The following is an 18,082-nucleotide window of genomic DNA, read 5'->3' as shown; positions in this document are numbered from 1 at the left end:
GGAAGTTCTCCTTGGAGTATTTTCCATATGAAAAATAACAGGCTCAGAGGCCGTGGTACTCAGAAGAAATTAAATTAAAATAAAGGTTGTGTGCCCTTACCTTTATGGTTTTTTACTTTGTGACAGGGTCTGGCTCTGTTGCCCAGGCTGGAGTGCAGTGGCATGATCATAACTCATTGCAACCTCTGCCTTCTGGGCTCAAGTCAACCTCCCACTTCAGCCTCCTGAGTAGCTAGGACTACAGGTGCATACCACCACGCCCGGCTAAGTTTTGTATTTTTTGTGGAGACGGGGTTTTGCCATGTTGGCCAGGCTGGTCTCGAGTCCCTGAGTTCAAGTGATCCACCTGCTGTGGCCTCCCAAAGTGTTGGGATTACAGGCGTGAGCCACTGCACCCGGCACCGTTATGTTCTTCATGCCCACCAGCCAGCCCCCACCGGGACACACCTGTGATTGAGCAGGTTGGGTCTATTGCTCACGGAATCCAGGGAGAATGCATACTGTGGCGAAGTATGGGACATCTCCATAGGAGGGTGGCGGGAAGGACTGGGGGGACTTGAGCTGGTGGCAGGTCATTTTGTGGAAGGCTTAAAGAAATGGAACTTTGGCCTGGATTGGATGTTGTCAAGATGCGGAGGTGATTATGTAGCTGTATCTTAAGTCTTATCTAGAAGCAGGATGGCCCTGGTATAGACTGAGAAGAGCAGTCACTCTTATTAACCAGGATAGGGGGTGTTTTTGTCCTTTTTGTGGTTTGCACTATGTTTTTCTTTTTGTCTGTGTTCAGATAGGGTTACAATGTGTTCTCATTTTCATCTTGCCCTGTCATGATCACACAGTGGACTTGTCTGTTGTGGGGGTTCTGTGAGATCATGTGTGCTCTACAGGAGAACCCCAAGGCCGTGTGTGCTGGACCAGCTCCCCAGTGCGGGGCTGATTCTCTCTTTCTTAGAATAAACAGCTCCATCACAGGAGCTGCTCAGCTTCCACTGTGCTGCATTTACACTGTAAATAGACCAATTGTGTATGAGGCAAAGGGCAGGTTGGAATGTGTGGAGTGGCAACATACAAGTGTAATAAAATGGCATCTGAGGAGTACCTAAAATTCTAACTAACAGGAAAATGTGGCTCATCTTTCTCAGGATCTTTTGATTAATTTTATTGTTGAAAAGGCACTAGGCTGGGTGTGGTGGCTCATGCCTGTAATCCCAGCACTTTGGGAGGCTGAGGCGGGCTGTTCACGAGGCCAGGAGTTCGAGACCAGCCTGGCCAGTATGGTGAAACCCCATCTCGACGCGAAATACAAAAATTAGCTGGGCATGGTGGCACACACCTCTAGTCCCAGCTACTTGGGAGGCTGAGGCAGAAGAATCCCTTGAACCTGGGAGGTGGAGGTTGCAGTGAGCCGAGATCACACCACTGTACTCCAGCCTGGGCGACAGAGTGAGACTCTGTCTCAAAAAAATAATATTAAAAAAATGCACTAATGTAAAGAAAATTAGTCAGGGTGGGTGGGGGAAGCTGGGCACGGTGGCTCATGCCGATAATTCCAGCACTTTGGGAGGCTGAGGCAGGAGGATCACTTGGGTCCAGGAGTTCAAGACCAGCCTGGGAAACATAGTAAGACCCCCCATCTCAAAAAATAACAAAAAAAATTTTTTTAATGAAATTTAAAAAATAAAGGCATGGGCATGGTGGTGCATGTCTGTAGTTCCAGCTACTTGGAGGATAAGGAGGGAGGATCACCTGAGTCTGGGAGGTCAAGGCTGCAGTGAGCTGTGATTGTGCAACTGCACTCCAGCCTGGGAGATAGAAAGAGGCCTTGTCTCAGGAAAAAAAAAAAAAAAAAAAAAAAAAGGAAAGAAAAGGAAATAGAAGGAATAATAGCGAAAAATAAAAACTTTGTATAAATGCTAAAGATGTGTGAGCAAAAAGGAAATACGAGGATGCAAATGCCTGGGGAGCATAAATGTGACCCCTTGGATATGGCACTGTGTTATATGTGCCCTGCTCCCATGGGCTGAGCCTGGGCAGCACGCTGGGCTGGTGTTGGGCTCCTCAGGGATCTCGCTTGCTAAGTGATAGCTTTGGACAAGGCAAGGACCTATGGCTTCAGCTGTTTCTCTTCTTGTGCAACAAAGATGTAGACCCCAGTGTCCTTGGTCTCTTCTGGTAGCAACAGTTCATGATTCTGTAGATTATGGTAGCCCAGGATTGATTTCTAAAAGCTGCTTACATTTTAGAAATCAGTAGTAACCCAGACCACAATGCCAAAATTTAAATAGAGTAAATTCAGAAAGACACATTTTGGATAACTTCAAATATTTCAAGAAGCAGAAATTGCTTTGGTGTAAAAGGTCCAATTTTTAACAGCTAATTTCGAAAAGCCCAAGATACAAACAATACATGCATCTTGGGATATAATTTTAAGGTTGATTAAGATTATGGTGCAAGGTGCACACCAAACACAGGCGAGGGTTACTTACACACTGAACGTTTCCCTTTTTCTTCTTTGATCTGTAGCAGTTGAGAGTGATGCTGCAGACATCGTCTTTCTGATCGACAGCTCTGAGGGCGTTAGGCCAGATGGCTTTGCACATATTCGAGACTTTGTTAGCAGGATTGTTCGAAGACTCAACATTGGCCCCAGTAAAGTGAGAGTTGGGGTTGTGCAGTTCAGCAATGATGTCTTCCCAGAATTCTACCTGAAGACCTACAGATCCCAGGCCCCGGTGCTGGACGCCATACGGCGCCTGAGGCTCAGAGGGGGTTCCCCACTGAACACTGGCAGGGCTCTCGAATTTGTGGCAAGAAACCTCTTTGTTAAGTCTGCGGGGAGTCGCATAGAAGATGGGGTGCCACAACACCTGGTCCTGGTCCTGGGTGGAAAATCCCAAGATGACGTGTCCAGGTTTGCCCAGGTGATCCGTTCCTCGGGGATTGTGAGTTTAGGAGTAGGAGACCGGAACATCGACAGAGCAGAGCTGCAGACCATCACCAATGACCCCAGACTGGTCTTCACAGTGCGAGAGTTCAGAGAGCTTCCCAACATAGAAGAAAGAATCATGAACTCATTTGGACCCTCTGCGGCCACTCCTGCACCTCCCGGGGTTGCCACCCCTTCTCCTTCACGGCCAGGTACATGCTGTGTGACCCATGACTGCAGAATGTGACATCAACATTTTTTTTTAATTAAAAAATTTCAGTAGCCATTTTTAAATAATTTTCTTCTCTCTGGCTTGTTTCTGCAGATAATATTAGAAATTAAATACTGGAAAAGTAGTTCCATTGAAATTGCAGAAGGAGGCATATTATTGATCTTCCATCACTCCTGAGACTAATCATAGCCCCATTGAAAGGTTCTGTAGTGTTGCACTGAGTTAATTATAAACTCATTGGGTCTCAGCATAGGATGGCATCTTTGAAATCAGCCAGTCCATGCCCCACTGAACATGACTTTGAAGTTGGCCCATGCCCAGTGGCCAGATGCCCACCATAGTCTGGGTTCCCTCATTCCTTGTCCTGGTGGGACCATCAGGGAGTACCTCCCTGGAAGACTTGCAGCCGCGTCCACCTCAGCTCCTACCCTGTGCTCCTGGTTCTCACCTTTGGGGCTGCAAGAGCAAAGTGGATCTCTCCACCAGCCCATATTTTTCTTTGCCCCTCCTCCAGGCAATTGCCGTGTAGACATCTGAAGCAAACCATTAGGGTTGGTTCTTCAAGGGGGAGCCATATGCCTGTTTCCCTAGCTCACCGCTCCCCATCAGACTGCCCATGGCACATCTCACATCCCTCATACTGTCTCTCATACTTCCTCCTCTCCACTCCAGTCTTAATTGCTTGATTATAATCAAGAGATTACCCTCGACATCACTGATATTCAGTCAGCTCCCAAAAAACTCTTAGACCATCCTCCAAGGTTTAATGGGATCTCTTCCTATTTTCCAATCTATTTCTCCCAGTCCTTCCTTGCCTTGCCCCTAATACACCTCTCTTCACTTCCAGGCACCGTTTAAAATTCTTGACCACAAAGGAAGCTTCTAGTGGCATTTCCTAAAACACCTGAGATCACAGATGTCAAAGCCAGGTCCCTATTGAATTCTTGTCACAATGACATTTTGCACGGGATAACTGAAGTTCTCTGTCACTGAGTTTTCACAGAGTGTGACATCAAATAATTTTTCTCCTTTCCTTTTTTAGAGGATTTATCATTCATCTTCTTATATTTAGCATGTTTGGGAGCTGCAAATTCAGGAACTACAGACTAGAGAGGCGTGGATTTGAGTTAAGGTTTCGCTGTGAATAAATTATTAGGAATGTTTTATTTCAGTTATTTAATTTTACCTTTGGATCTGGAGACCCAATCTCTTCTTATTTTCACTTTAATCACTTCTAGAGAAGAAGAAAGCAGACATTGTGTTCCTGTTGGATGGTTCCATCAACTTCAGAAGGGACAGTTTCCAGGAAGTGCTTCGTTTTGTGTCTGAAATCGTGGACACAGTTTATGAAGACGGTGACTCCATCCAAGTGGGGGTGGTCCAGTACAACTCTGACCCCACTGACGAATTCTTCCTGAAGGACTTCTCCACCAAGAGGCAGATTATCGACGCCATCAACAAAGTGGTCTACAAAGGGGGAAGACATGCCAACACCAAGGTGGGCCTTGAGCACCTGCGGGTGAACCACTTCGTGCCTGAGGCAGGCAGCCGCCTGGACCAGCGGGTCCCTCAGATTGCCTTTGTGATCACGGGAGGAAAGTCGGTGGAAGATGCACAGGACGTGAGCCTGGCCCTCACCCAGAGGGGAGTCAAAGTATTTGCAGTTGGAGTGAGGAATATCGACTCGGAGGAGGTCGGAAAGATAGCATCCAACAGTGCCACGGCATTCCGTGTGGGCAACGTCCAGGAGCTGTCCGAACTGAGCGAGCAAGTTTTAGAAACTTTGCATGATGCGATGCACGAAACCCTGTGCCCTGGTGTGACTGACGTTGCCAAAGGTAACTCCCATTATATGCATATTTTCTATCCTTTCCTATTGGTGTTTGTGCCTCTTTAGCTGTCTGCTCCCTGGCGCTGACTTCTGGAGTCCTTAGTCCTTTGTTTGCCTCATACATTTACTTATAGCTAATGGGACTGGTCCTGACACCCACCTCACCACTACCTAGGGCGTTCTTCCAAGATAAGAATAGAAGTCTATTGTATTTTGCTTTTGTAAGATTTACTTTTCTCCCCTATTTTTTAGTCCCTCAAACAATTCAGATTTATTGATTCCTGTTTCTATTTATAGATTTATTAGATCAAGTATTTGAGATCAGAGTATTTGATTTTCAAGTGCTTTTAATTTAAAGCACACCCTTGGGATGCATCTAAACACTGATGGTGTATTGTTACTCCAAAGTTAATTAACAATACCGAAAAAGTCAACTTTAAAAAATAGCTTATCATTTGGCACCTAACAGCCACCCTCATTTCTGTCTGTGAGAGGAGTGGATTGAATTGCTTTCTCAAAGCTCACACACACAGGATCTCATTTTGCACTTGAGTGCGATGCCCTGGTCCTCTGCCTGGGTTGTCTCTGTTGCTGGTATAAGTAGAGTTCATCTCCTCAGCCCCAGCTGAGAACTCATCACCTGCATTTCTCCTTTCCAGCTTGTAATCTGGATGTGATTCTGGGGTTTGATGGTTCTAGAGACCAGAATGTATTTGTGGCCCAGAAAGGCTTAGAGTCCAAGGTGGACGCCATCTTGAACAGAATCAGCCAGATGCACAGGGTCAGCTGCAGCGGCGGCCGCTCGCCCACCGTGCGTGTGTCAGTGGTGGCCAACATGCCCTCGGGCCCGGTGGAGGCCTTTGACTTTGACGAGTACCAGCCAGAGATGCTCGAGAAGTTCCGGAACATGCGCAGCCAGCACCCCTATGTCCTCACGGCGGACACGCTGAAAGTCTATCAGAACAAGTTCAGACAGTCCTCGCCAGACAGTGTGAAGGTCCGTGGGGCCCCTTGGTTTGGGTGCTCCCTGGGCAATTTCCAGATTTTTACGGGAAAGGAGGAAGCCCCTTCCCCCAAGTTAAATCCTCTTCATGTTTAACTGGTTTGTTAGTGCCTATATGGAAAATTCCTTACTTATTAACTGATCTAATGTCATGTACTATCTTCCTCATTTTGGTAGTCTTACTCAAGCTCTAAAAAGATCCTGGAAATCAGTAGTTTAACTTGAATGAGTTGAATTTGTGATTGATTTATGTTTAATTATAGTCCAGTGAGGTATGTTCTCCACTTCCGTTTCTCTGTGTGTATGTGTGCATGCATGCATGTGTGTACATATATGCATATAGATTGTGTAGACACACACACCATGTGAGTTTGCTAGGGATCATCATGAAGTACTACAGCCTGGCTTGCTTTTGCAACAGACATTTATTTTCCCACAGTCTTGGAGGCTTGACATCCTCGAGATGTTGGCAGGGCTGTTTCTCCTGAGTCCTCTCTGCTGGGCTTGTAGGCAGGGGTCTTCTCCCTGTGTCTCCATATGGCCTTCTCTCTGTGCATGTCTGTGTCCTAATCTTCTCTTCTAAAAGGACATCAGTCATACTAGATTAGGGTCCACTCTGATGACCTCATTAACCTTAATTACCTCTTTAAAGACCCTATCTCCAAATACAGTACCATTCTTATGGTACTGGGGGTTAGGACTTAACATACAAATTTTGAGGGGACACAATTTAGCCCATGACACATGGACAAACACACATGCATGCACGCCCACACATGCACTCCTACACATGCATGCACACATGCATGCACACACATGCACCCACACACATGCACACACACATGCATGCACATACATGCACCCACACACCCACACACGCACACAAACATGCATGCACACACGTGCACACACAATGCACCCACACACAGGCACACATATGCACCCACACACATGCACACACATGCATGCACACACACACATTATTTGCAGAAACTACATCTTAGAAATATGAGAATGAGATAAATTGCTTTTATTGTCATTGCTGCTTGTCTTTTTAAAAAATAAATTAAGCACTCAAATATACTTCTCCATTTTAAGTGTAATATCAAAGGCCTGTGAACATGGGTAATCATTCCTCAACTTGGGCCCTCAGTTTCCTTAAGTGTAAAACGAAGGGTTTGAGACAGCTGATCTCTCGGTTTTCTATCAGCAGTCTGCAACAGTCAGCAGTTTTCTATCAGCAGTCCTTTTTCGTTTGCGTGGGGTTTGACAGCTCTCTTATCTTCAGGTGGTCATTCATTTTACTGATGGAGCAGATGGAGATCTGGCTGATTTACACAGAGCATCTGAGGACCTCCGCCAAGAAGGTAGGTGCCAAGGCTTTTACACATGAGAAGTTAACCCCTGTGAGGCAAGGTGTGCTGCTCTGATGGAGAGAACCTCTCTGCTAAGGCAGTGCCCCGAGGGAGCAGCGCGTCTTGGGAGACTCTTCTTCCCAGCATCATGGCCCCTCATCACCCGCTTGGAGCTGTGGGATGGAGCTAACAAAATTCCTTCTGTACTTAGACAGCTTTACTGCTGTGTTGTGGCTGTTCAGGTGGTAGAATGTTCAGAAACATGATGTGTTTGCAAACGCTGTTGAAATGTTGATTCATTGATCTTCATCATATAAACTAGGACTTAATTACTAACAAAAATACATTGCTCTATTTTTGGTTTGCAGTTATCACAGTTCAACATTTAATAACAATACACCTAAATAATACAAAGAAAATAATGTAAGCAATGATGTACCAAACATAAGGTGACCGGAAAGCAGCCACGCCTGTTATCAGATGTGATACTTGACTGTTCGCTTGCTTTGGTATTTGGCAGCACTGACTATCAGAAAGTGGATGCCATTACAGAGGCGCAGTTTATCCTAAGAATGTTCTATTTATTAGCTTGCTTTTCCCAAGCAATGGAGATGAGGCTGCTATTATCTGATTTTGGAGGTGTTAGTATTTCAGTTCTTCCCACAGCATACTCGTATTACAGAGGGCCTGAGTTTGAGAACTCATGCATGAATATACTTCATGGATGCCACTTCCTATAGTTTTGGTAATAGGTTTAGTTCTTGACATACTGGAAACAATTATTCAGCAGAGTCCAAAGTTTCAGTATTTCAACTATTCAGAGTAGCCAATTAACTTGATTAAATATATTCAAGTTAGAAGCTAAATTTTACACTGAAGTTTTCTTTAAAAATGTAGTCAGGAAAAAGGACATTGCAGTTCCCTCCAGCCTAGGTGAGCCGTATTATATTAAATGTGTCTTTCTTTGCAGGTGTCCGCGCTTTGATCCTGGTGGGCCTTGAACGAGTGGCCAACTTGGAGCGGCTAATGCATCTGGAATTTGGGCGAGGGTTCATGTATGACAGGCCCCTGAGGCTTAACTTGCTGGACTTGGATTATGAACTAGCGGAGCAACTTGTGAGTTTTTTATGTCTTTATACACAAACCAGTTTAGATACCACACCTTTTGGCATTTCAAGAGAATGAAGTTAATTATTACCAGGCGAATGGGGGAGGGGTGCCTGGTGGATAACTAAATTTATTTAATTCACTTGGGAACTGCCTTGTTGCCATAACATGTGTGAATCTGGAAGTGGAGATAGCAAATCGCTGGAAATCCAGCGAGCTAGAAGGGGGTCCTAGGCACACTGAGGTTGTGGCCTTAGCATTTTCTTTGCTCCCTTAGCAACGGCCTCTTTTAACACCGTCGCTGGAATACAAACCATCGAGATGGCCATCCTCAAACAGGAAACTGTGTCAAGAACATCTGAAATCTTGCATGATAAAAACAAGAACATGCAGGAAAAGGAAGGCCGTTTCTGGGTGGAGAAGTGCTTTAATTGTCTTCTCTAGTTTCCCTCTGTGTCAACGAAGCTACCTCCGAGGCTTCTAATTCTGCCCAGGGCCAGCCTCTCTCAGCTGGAGGTGTGACCTCCTGGGTTTAGACTGAGGAGATGTGGGGCTGAGCTGCGAACTCAGAGGTTCTATTTTTTTTTTTTTTTTGAGGTGGAGTCTCGCTCTGTCGCCCAAGCTGGAGTGCAGTGGCGCAATCTCGGCTCACTGCAAGCTCCGCCTCCCGGGTTCACGCCATTCTCCTGCCTCAGCCTCCTAAGTAGCTGGGACTATAGGCGCCCACCACCACACCCGGCTAATTTTTTGTATTTTTAGTAGAGACGGGGTTTCACTGTGTTAGCCAGGATGGTCTTGATCTCCTGACCTCGTGATCCGGCCGCCTCAGCCTCCCATGCTGGGATTACAGGCGTGAGCCACTGCACCCAGCCTAATTCAGAGGTTCTTTGGTGGTAGCAACAGTGGACTGTGGCTATGAGAATGGGATGAATGGACCCTGCTCCTTCCTTTCTTCCCTACTTCTTTGCAGGGCTAGAATCAGGATTTTTTTTACTGGTGGAAGTAGGTTGAGTTAGCTCACAAATCTGGGACATGGGAGAAAGGGAAAGCTCTTGGAACCTCATTGGAAGAAAGTGCATGTGCCCACCATTAGTTAGCAGATGGAAATGTATTTGGGCACGCTCTTTCTCACATTAGGTCAGGGGCCGGATGGGATGAGAATGTAGAGGGTGTCTGTGTGACCCGGAGTTGAGAAGCTTGTGGCTCTGAGGCCAGGACCACTTGTGCCTGCTCCCACCAGGGCTGCTCTGGAAGCCTCTTTCTGGGCTGGTACCATATCCCGTGACTCTCACCCTGGTTCCAAGGAAGGGTGGTCATGGATTTCTGTTCTGGAACCACCTTCGGTCTTGGCCATCTGCCATTTGCTTGGCTTTGCACTTTGGAACTGGAACATATGTAAGTTATAGTTAAGATGTGACGATGGAAACTTCTAGAAATAAGGTCCAGCCTGAGGTGACATTGTGCATAAGATCTATCTTACTTTGGTTGTTCTTTCCTTTCCCATTGGTGACTTCCCACCCGCACCCTGACTGCCAGGAGCTGGGCCCTCCTGGCTTTGCTGATCAGCCGTCCAGCAAATGTCACCTGGAGGGACTTCATCTCTCACTGTGAAACCCCCACGCATCCGATTTTGACCCTTAAAGCATATTTGTGATTTTCTGCTGGGCGTTTCTTGAGATCTGAACATTTGGTTTCTCTTCCTTTTGGTAGGACAACATTGCCGAGAAAGCTTGCTGTGGGGTTCCCTGCAAGTGCTCTGGGCAGAGGGGAGACCGTGGGCCCATCGGCAGCATTGGGCCAAAGGTATGGTGGCTTTACCCTTGCCCACCCCTGAGATGAACTATCAGAAGTCTAACATTACTTTGGTGGGGTAATTTCTCTAACAGGAGAGTGTGGAGATGAAGGAGGAGACAAGAGACCATTTCTTATGTTAGAAGGAGGAGCTCTGAGGGGCAGACCCATGTGCTGCTCTGCTGGGGCCTCTCCCAGTGAATTTGGTTCAGGCGGAACCCTCCTTTTTCACGGGATAAGGGGATCTGTGCTTTAACATCTTGGTCCTTCATTTCATAAAATAACGTTAAAGTGAGCTGGCATCCCTGACAGCAGCCTGGCTGCCAATGGCAGCTGGCACTCGCAGCATTTGCTCTGAGTCAGTAGGAACTAACAGGCTTTCTTGGCAGAGCAGGAGCCTTCGAGATCCTGACAGACAGAATCATGACATGGCGTAGTGAGGGGAAAAGCAGTAACAGGGAAAGCCATGCTGAGTTTTAGTGCTGCTCTGCCAAATGAAGGGGGGACCCAGGGATCCTTACTCTAGAACAAAGAAGACCACGGGGTTTAACAAAGGACCTGATTTACTTTGTTTCAGGGTATTCCTGGAGAAGACGGCTACCGAGGCTATCCTGGTGATGAGGGTGGACCCGTAAGTAAAAGTTGTTTTAGTTCCTAAAATTTCACACCCTCCTTGATCCTTACCCATTGGGATTGCATTGTGGATTTCATCGTTTGTTCAGTTGCTGATGGCTTTCCCTTTGGGAGAAAAATTAATTTCTAATTTTCTTAACAACTTTGCCCAGATGTCTAAGTACGGTAATTGAAGTATGACAAATGTGGGCATGAAGGGTGGGATTTGTTCTTACTCTATTTCAGAGGGAGGAATTGATTGGTTTCTGAGCCAGAGGGACACCGAATTTGCACACCCAGTATCTACTAGACTAAGACATGCAAGTAGAGATGGGAGTGAGCTGAGGGGTGAGGGCATAGTAGGAAACCTCACCAGGGCTGTAGGGGTTACCCTGTTAAGGGCAGTCCCCAGAGGGAATGTTGCTGGATCAGATCATCAGTGTCCGAGGGTCTTGAGGATGGACAGACCCCAGTAGCACGGTCCATGGGAGCAATGCCCGGGATAGACGCCTGTCTGGCGAGCTTTGGGACACTAGATCAAGGTCCAGCCCTGAGATAGGGGACAGAGGGGCTCACGAGCAACAGTGCGGTCACCAGGGCCCAGCCGGCAGGGCTTGGCTAGAGAACTGGGAATCAAGCATCACTTGGAGGAGCTGTTGGGCCAGTAGGTCTTCCCAGGATTCAGCACCCACAGAGACACGGTGCTGGGGGCCGCCCACTCTTAGCCCGCAGAGCAGTGCTGTCTGCACTGCCTCCCTCCCAGATCTCATTTCCTTCAGCGAACTGCAGGTTCCAGGCCAGGCCTCATGCAGGAGCCCAAGAGGCTCCCTGGCTCACATAGCCTCGATCGACGTTCCCCATGGTGCAATCTGCTTTCTGCTGCATGCTGTTCACAGTACCTTCACGCTGCTGCCAGCCCGGCGGAGACAGGGTGATGAAGGGCTCCAGCTTGCAAAACGCCTTTGTCTCTCACAATAGGGTGAGCGGGGTCCGCCTGGTGTGAACGGCACTCAAGGTTTCCAGGGCTGCCCGGGCCAGAGAGGAATAAAGGTGAGGTGTGGGTGATGGGCGTGTTAGTGTGGGGAGGGGTCAGGTGACTCGCAGTTTCTCTGGATGCTGCCAGGAGGGGAGGCCACCGGTCCAGGTTTCTTGACCTCAGCATTCAGCAGCCCATGACCTCTCATGGGAAGGCAGTTCTGAGCGGGGTGGGTTCAGGAGTAGGGGCTGCAGCTGGTGGGGAACCTGAGAGTGGAGAAATAGTTTCCTATGGAAACGTGAAGGAGCCAGGAAATGCTCACCAGGAAAGAACATGGGTCAGGGTGGAGGGGAGGCTGGTGCCCACGGGCCCAGCCCTGGACCGTGGGAGCGGCCGGGGAAGGGAGTGGACTGAGAGGACAGCAGGGGGGTTGAAGGCTGGTGAACTTGCTTCTCTGTTTGCTGAAGTTTGAAGGCAGGTGCTGAAGGGAAGGGCTGCAGAGTTACAAAGTCAGCTCCTTGCCCTGGGTTTTGGGCCCCCGCCCCCCGCCCCCCTACCCAGGGAGCCAAGACCACCCAAGCGTTCAGTTCGAGTTTTAGCTTTAAAACACCGCACGTGGTGGTAAGAGAGGAATCCAAAGGGGTGGGACTCTAATATTAAATTTTCAGACACTGCAGCGTTCAAATGGGGTGGAGCGGGGGAACAGCCCTCGGCCTCTTCTGCCCAAGGGACCAGCCCTGTAGGAAGAGCTAATGCTTCCCCTGTCCTCTTGCCTTCCAGGGCTCTCGGGGATTCCCAGGAGAGAAGGTACGCAAGCTTGGTTTTGTTTTATAAATGGAAAACTCTCCCAGCATTTCTCTTTTCTTCCTTTGTCAGAATAGCTTTCTCTACTTACCTGTCTGCCTTATTCCCTCGTAGGGCGAAATAGGAGAAATTGGACTGGATGGTCTAGACGGTGAAGATGTAAGTGATTTTACTCTAAGTCCAAACTGCTTTTGGTTCTGAAGATTCCAGAAACTAACAACTCTGTCTATGATCGAAATTGCAGCAGGTGTGACCTTTAATCCTTGTCTTTGGCAGGGAGACAAAGGATTGCCTGGTTCTTCTGGAGAGAAAGGGAATCCTGGAAGAAGGGTAGGTGTATTTCCGCGGTGCTGCTATTATGGAAAGAATATCAACATTTCATTTAGGGAATAGTTATTTCCTTTCCTCATATATGTCAATCCCACTTCCTCCAGGCAGCCTTCCCTGACTTCCCCTGTGGGTGCACCCGTGACATCCCCTCTCAGCTCTGACACATTACAGTACATTTTCTCATTTGGAGATCACGTCCCATAGGGCAGGGACTGAGTTTGTTTTGTTGTAAATAAATCCCCAGTGCCTGGCACAAAGTGGGTCCTCAATAAATATTCATGGATTTACTAAACGAATAAAAAATATGTGGAAGTGAATTTGCCTTCATGGTGAATGAATAAATTGTAAACATTGTTCTAGTTAAGATTTATGATTTGAAGAATGTGATTTTTTAGGGTGAGATAAAAATGGAAACATCTAGTTTTTAGCATTCACTTGTGCTTTTTGTTTAGGGTGATAAAGGACCTCGAGGAGAGAAAGGAGAAAGAGGAGACGTGGGGATTCGAGGGGACCCGGTAAAGAAGATTTCTTTATTGACGATTTCAGACCTGAGCCTGGGGAAGAGGGTTGTTGGGAATGTGAGATGAAAGGAAGAATTCTACTTTTGAAATTGCTTTAAAACATGTTGATAAAATATGTACTTTGTCTTTTTCTTGCAATTTTGGGGTTTGGGGAGATGTATTTGTTCTGCTGCTAACCAGATAATTGTTTGCAAGTCCTGTTATACAAATATCTGAGAAATTTCCAAAAATGTGGTATCAGGGCACTTTAAATTTGCTTTTGGAAAAGAGAAGAGTTTGCAGCTTTTCTCATTTTGTGGCTCTGTAAAACCGTTAAGCAAATGAGCAGTACATGCTAGCCTCCTGCTCCAGTCCGTCCTGCCTCTGTGGCAAGGATGAGCAAGAGTGAGCCTGGGGCGTCCTCCTCCCTGGGGAAGAACCACTGCCCCTGTTTGGGGCTAAGAGTGCTTTGCTGATCCCGTGATTAGATTCTGTAAGAGCTACATGGATGTTACCTGGATGGGCTGTGGCCGACGGGCTTGTCCCTCGGAGCCTTGAATGCAGGTCCTTGCTAATATTTCCCTGACCATTCAGTCCAGTGGCAGCTCCTTTCCTTCCATATGTGGCTCATTTCACTTTCCCATGTTGCTTTCAGGGTAACCCAGGACAAGACAGCCAGCAGAGAGGACCCAAAGGAGAAATCGGCGACCTCGGCCCCATGGTAGGGCACTGCACATTCCTAGACTCTCCCTGTACTGAGGGCTAGAGAAAGGACTGGTCCTCGGCTCATCAGAAGCCACAGAGGCCAAAGACGTGGCCTTTAACACTCCTGAGTAGCCTAAGATTAGGAGCAGAGTCCCCATGAAGGAAGTCTCCGTGGGGAACCAGAGTGACCCTTGCTAAGTGGGGCTTTTCAGCAGAATCTGTGCCTCTTAGATATTTACGGAAGGTGCTTGTTAAGCCAAAGGCTTGTAGAGGTGGGAGTGTACTGAAGTCCAATGCATCTGGCAAAGTGTGCAACTGTCCTGCAGACGGGCTCTTCCTCTGTGAATCGACCCCTTTCCCTGCAATGTCTTGTGCAACATTTCAGAGCTAGACATTCTTCTCTGCAGTTGAGAATCTCATGCTAATTTTCCCCCCACCAGGGTGTCCCAGGGACAGATGGAGTACCTGGAGGACCTGGAGAAACTGGGAAGAATGTGAGTGCCGTTAGAGCTTTGGGGAGCTCTGCAGCAATACTCAGTGCCCTAAGATCTGCCCAACATTACGTGGTGCATGGTTACTCTGCAGCTCTTTACTGAGTGAATGTAAAAGGATTTCTGAAACGGTTGTTACTCCAATCTATTTTCATTCTTATAATTTCCTTGGTGCCTCATCTCTTCTCTCTCGCCAATTCTTGCTCTCCCCAAAAACATACTGAAAGATACTTTTAAAAATAATATCTTTGCTACTTTCAAATCGGGCCAGGTTTGATCCAACTAAATATTTAAGAAACCCAAATGGAAATCCTAATACTGGGGAAGGGAGGGAATAAGGGCAAGAAGGCTGAGGGGGTTGTAGATCTGTAGATCTGTTATTTTTGTAATTATCTGTGGGTTTTTGGGGGGATGCTGTAAGTGAAATAACAAAACTAGATTTCTTTCTTTTCTGGTGTATTGCATCTTGCAATTTCAAGACATTTCAGAAATATCTGTAGCAGAATAGTTCCTTGTATGCCTAATCCTCAGTCTTGTTGAAGAAATGCTAAAGTCAAAGTGATGTGAATGATCTTTCTGAAGTCATCCAAAAGCTTCCAGGGTCTTCCTTGTAGCTGGGAGGTAAGACCCCTGCTCAGGGAGGCAGTGGTGTAGAAGTTTGTAAACCCTCAGAAGAAATTCAGGATGCTGGTGGGTGCCTAGGAGAGGTCTCTGCTCAGAAGTGAACAGAGCACAAAGGCTGCAAGCTGGGGCTGGGTGTTGGGAACTGGGCCCTCAGCCACGCCCTGAGGGGCAGTGGCATGTTCAACGCCGGCACTTGGACCAGTAGAGTACGCTGGGGTGAGGGGCTTTCAAAAGGAGAGACTCACCAAAATCAAATGAAGGACTACGGGCACCATTTTGCTTTGAAAATTCAGAAGAATGTAGAAATTTTGAAAATATCATTTTACAAAGTTTGAGCACTATTTATTTACTTATTTTTAATAAATTGTAAAGACCTCGATCAACTACTTGGAAGTGAGCATTATTTTTGAATAATGCTACGTAATGAAAAAGAAGCTATATAATGGAAAAGAAGAAATACTCATCAAATGTTACAATGGGCTATTACAACTCAACGTGTGAGCAGAGCCAAACCTTGTTTTCATGAAATGACTTAAAATTGAGTAGTTCATACAATTAATTTCAATTCTCCACACAAGGTAGAAACTGGATTTGAATTCGGCTTCAGTCACGGGCTCTTGAGGACTCAGTTCTTCTTTTTGTGGCCTAACGGCCTGCTACCCCTTCCCTTAGGACCACAGTGCCAGGCCCAGGCCAAACTGAAATGTGTCCCTCCCGCTGGGCTTCCGCATGCCTACATCCGCTTTTTAGAGTCTCCGCAGGCGGCCTCTGGCCTGAGCAATGTATCATTGAGTGCTGGTGAACTCTCATGGAACTCTGGCATGTCTCTTTTGGGAGGGGCCGGTCCATATTGTTGCTTTGTAGAGGAGAAGAGTGTCCCCTTCTCTGAAATTCTCCATGGAAGGTGGCCAAGATCTTCCACTGAAGCAGGTGGCACTACAGTGAATAATGGCAAACTGGTCACCGCAGATCACTGGGCTGGTCAACTGGAAGCGGAGAGTGAGGCTCCTAGGTTGATGTAGCAGATGGCCGAGCCTCACAACAGAGCTAGTGGGTCACAGCCTCTGCAACAGCAACCCTAACTTTGCAAAGACCGCCCAGGACATTCATAGAGTCCCACCCCAAACCTTTCCACTGCCGAGGAAACAATTTTGAGGTGGAAATTAATGGATTGCTTGTGAAGTAAGCCCACATGTTTGAACTAAAGGTCACCTCTGGAGCATCCAGGAAGATGCTGCCAAGTCATGAGCCCTACCTAAGTACACGAGACGTTTAGGTGCACATGTGTGCACTTCAGATACTTTACTTAACCGAGTGTGTGTTGTGTTTGGCCAGGATCACCTGGAGAACTCGGGACTGCCTTCCATTATAATTAACGTATTTCATGACTTCTCACTACAGTTGGGAAGATGGAAGAAAAATAGACAGGTTGACATTCCCTTTTCACATTCCTCATTTGAAACTGGCTGGGATCTTGCAGCCAAAAGGAGTCATTATTTCGCTTGGCAGGTCTGCAGTAATTCTCAAAACTTCCATTGGGTGATTAACAGGAGTAGTAAGGAAGCAAAACTTCACCCGGATGAGGGTGGAGGAAGGGTGTCTGTGTGTGCGAGTTTCCCCAGGGCTGATGAGGCGTGATTTCTGCTTCTTGGCACAGTGTCGTGCTTGGGAAGATTCCCCTGAGTAACCGCAGAGTAAGAGGGTGAAGTCTGAAAGAGCTCTAGGCCCCATGCCCAGCATCCCATGCTCCCCCTCACGGTTTGTGGGACTTTTTCTTCCACAGGGTGGCTTTGGCCGAAGGGGACCCCCCGGAGCTAAGGTGAGCCTCATGGAGTGCCCTGGGGAGACTCTCTTCAAACAGCCCAGATGCCGCCCAGTCCAGGAGTGAAAAATACGCTCTCCTGTAAACCCAAAGCTTCGGAGACAGATGCCAATCAATTTAGAAAGTTTGTTTTGCCAAAGTTAAGGACACGCCTGTGACACAGGCTCAGGAGGTCCTGATGACACCTGCCCAAAGTGTTTGGGGCACAGCTTGGTTTTATACATTTTAGGGAGATATGAGACATCAATCAGTATGTGTGAGATGTACATTGGTTCGGTCCAGAAAGGTGGGACAAATCGAGGCATGGGAGGGGGCTTCCAGGTCATAGGTAGATAAGAGACAAAAGGTTGCATTCCTTTGAGTCTCTGATTAGCCTTTCGCTGAATACACAGTTTACAACAGTCACCTATGCCTTAGTTAGGCTTAGTGAAAAATAGGGCTAAGGAAGCAATTGGATATGTCTTTGTCTCCCATCAGCAGAGGGATGACTTTCAGTTCTGTCTGTCCTTTGTCCACAAAGAATTTCCCTGCAGGCAGAATGTGAGGGAGGTATGCATCTTAAAAAAAAAAAAAAAGAAAGAAAAGTCTGACCGGGCACGGTGGCTGACACCTATAATCCCAGCACTTTGGGAGACTGAGGCAGGCAGATCACCTGAGGTTGGGAGTTCGAGACTAGCCTGACCAACATGGAGAAACCCCATCTCTACTAAAAATACAAAATAGCCAGGAGTGGTGGTGCATGCCTGTAATCCCAGCTACTCAGGAGCCTGAGGCAAGAGAATCGCTTGAACCCGGGAGGCGGATGTTGAAGTGAGCCAAGATCGCGCCATTGCACTCCAGACAGGGCAACAAGAGCAAAACTCCGTCTCCAAAAAAAAAAAAAAAAAAAAAAGAAATCTTTGTAGCTATCTTATTTAAGAATAGAATTGGAGGCAGCTCTGTCTGATGCAGTTCCCAGCTTGACTTTTCCCTT

At 47.2% G+C, this 18,082-nt stretch overlaps 1 protein-coding gene across 3 annotated transcripts in view; it reads left to right on the top strand.

Annotated features, from left to right (window-relative positions):
- Positions 1-18,082, top strand: part of COL6A3 (collagen, type VI, alpha 3) — a 99,102-nt gene that overhangs the window by 50,610 nt on the left and 30,410 nt on the right. For all 3 annotated transcript variants that reach the window (XM_011980294.1, XM_011980293.1, XM_011980292.1), the window contains 15 exons: positions 2,524-3,138; positions 4,397-4,996; positions 5,649-5,986; positions 7,281-7,359; positions 8,318-8,463; positions 10,165-10,257; positions 10,823-10,876; positions 11,836-11,907; positions 12,614-12,640; positions 12,752-12,796; positions 12,914-12,967; positions 13,420-13,482; positions 14,123-14,188; positions 14,613-14,666; positions 17,071-17,106. In XM_011980294.1, coding sequence (XP_011835684.1) covers positions 2,524-3,138; positions 4,397-4,996; positions 5,649-5,986; positions 7,281-7,359; positions 8,318-8,463; positions 10,165-10,257; positions 10,823-10,876; positions 11,836-11,907; positions 12,614-12,640; positions 12,752-12,796; positions 12,914-12,967; positions 13,420-13,482; positions 14,123-14,188; positions 14,613-14,666; positions 17,071-17,106 — 2,342 coding nt within the window. The remainder of the gene's footprint in view (positions 1-2,523; positions 3,139-4,396; positions 4,997-5,648; positions 5,987-7,280; positions 7,360-8,317; positions 8,464-10,164; positions 10,258-10,822; positions 10,877-11,835; positions 11,908-12,613; positions 12,641-12,751; positions 12,797-12,913; positions 12,968-13,419; positions 13,483-14,122; positions 14,189-14,612; positions 14,667-17,070; positions 17,107-18,082) is intronic.

This window comes from Mandrillus leucophaeus, unplaced genomic scaffold, assembly GCF_000951045.1.
Source record: "Mandrillus leucophaeus isolate KB7577 unplaced genomic scaffold, Mleu.le_1.0 Scaffold21, whole genome shotgun sequence".
NCBI lineage: Eukaryota > Metazoa > Chordata > Mammalia > Primates > Cercopithecidae > Mandrillus > Mandrillus leucophaeus.
Note: the sequence above shows the minus strand (reverse complement) of the source record. Positions and strands in the feature narration are given on the sequence as shown.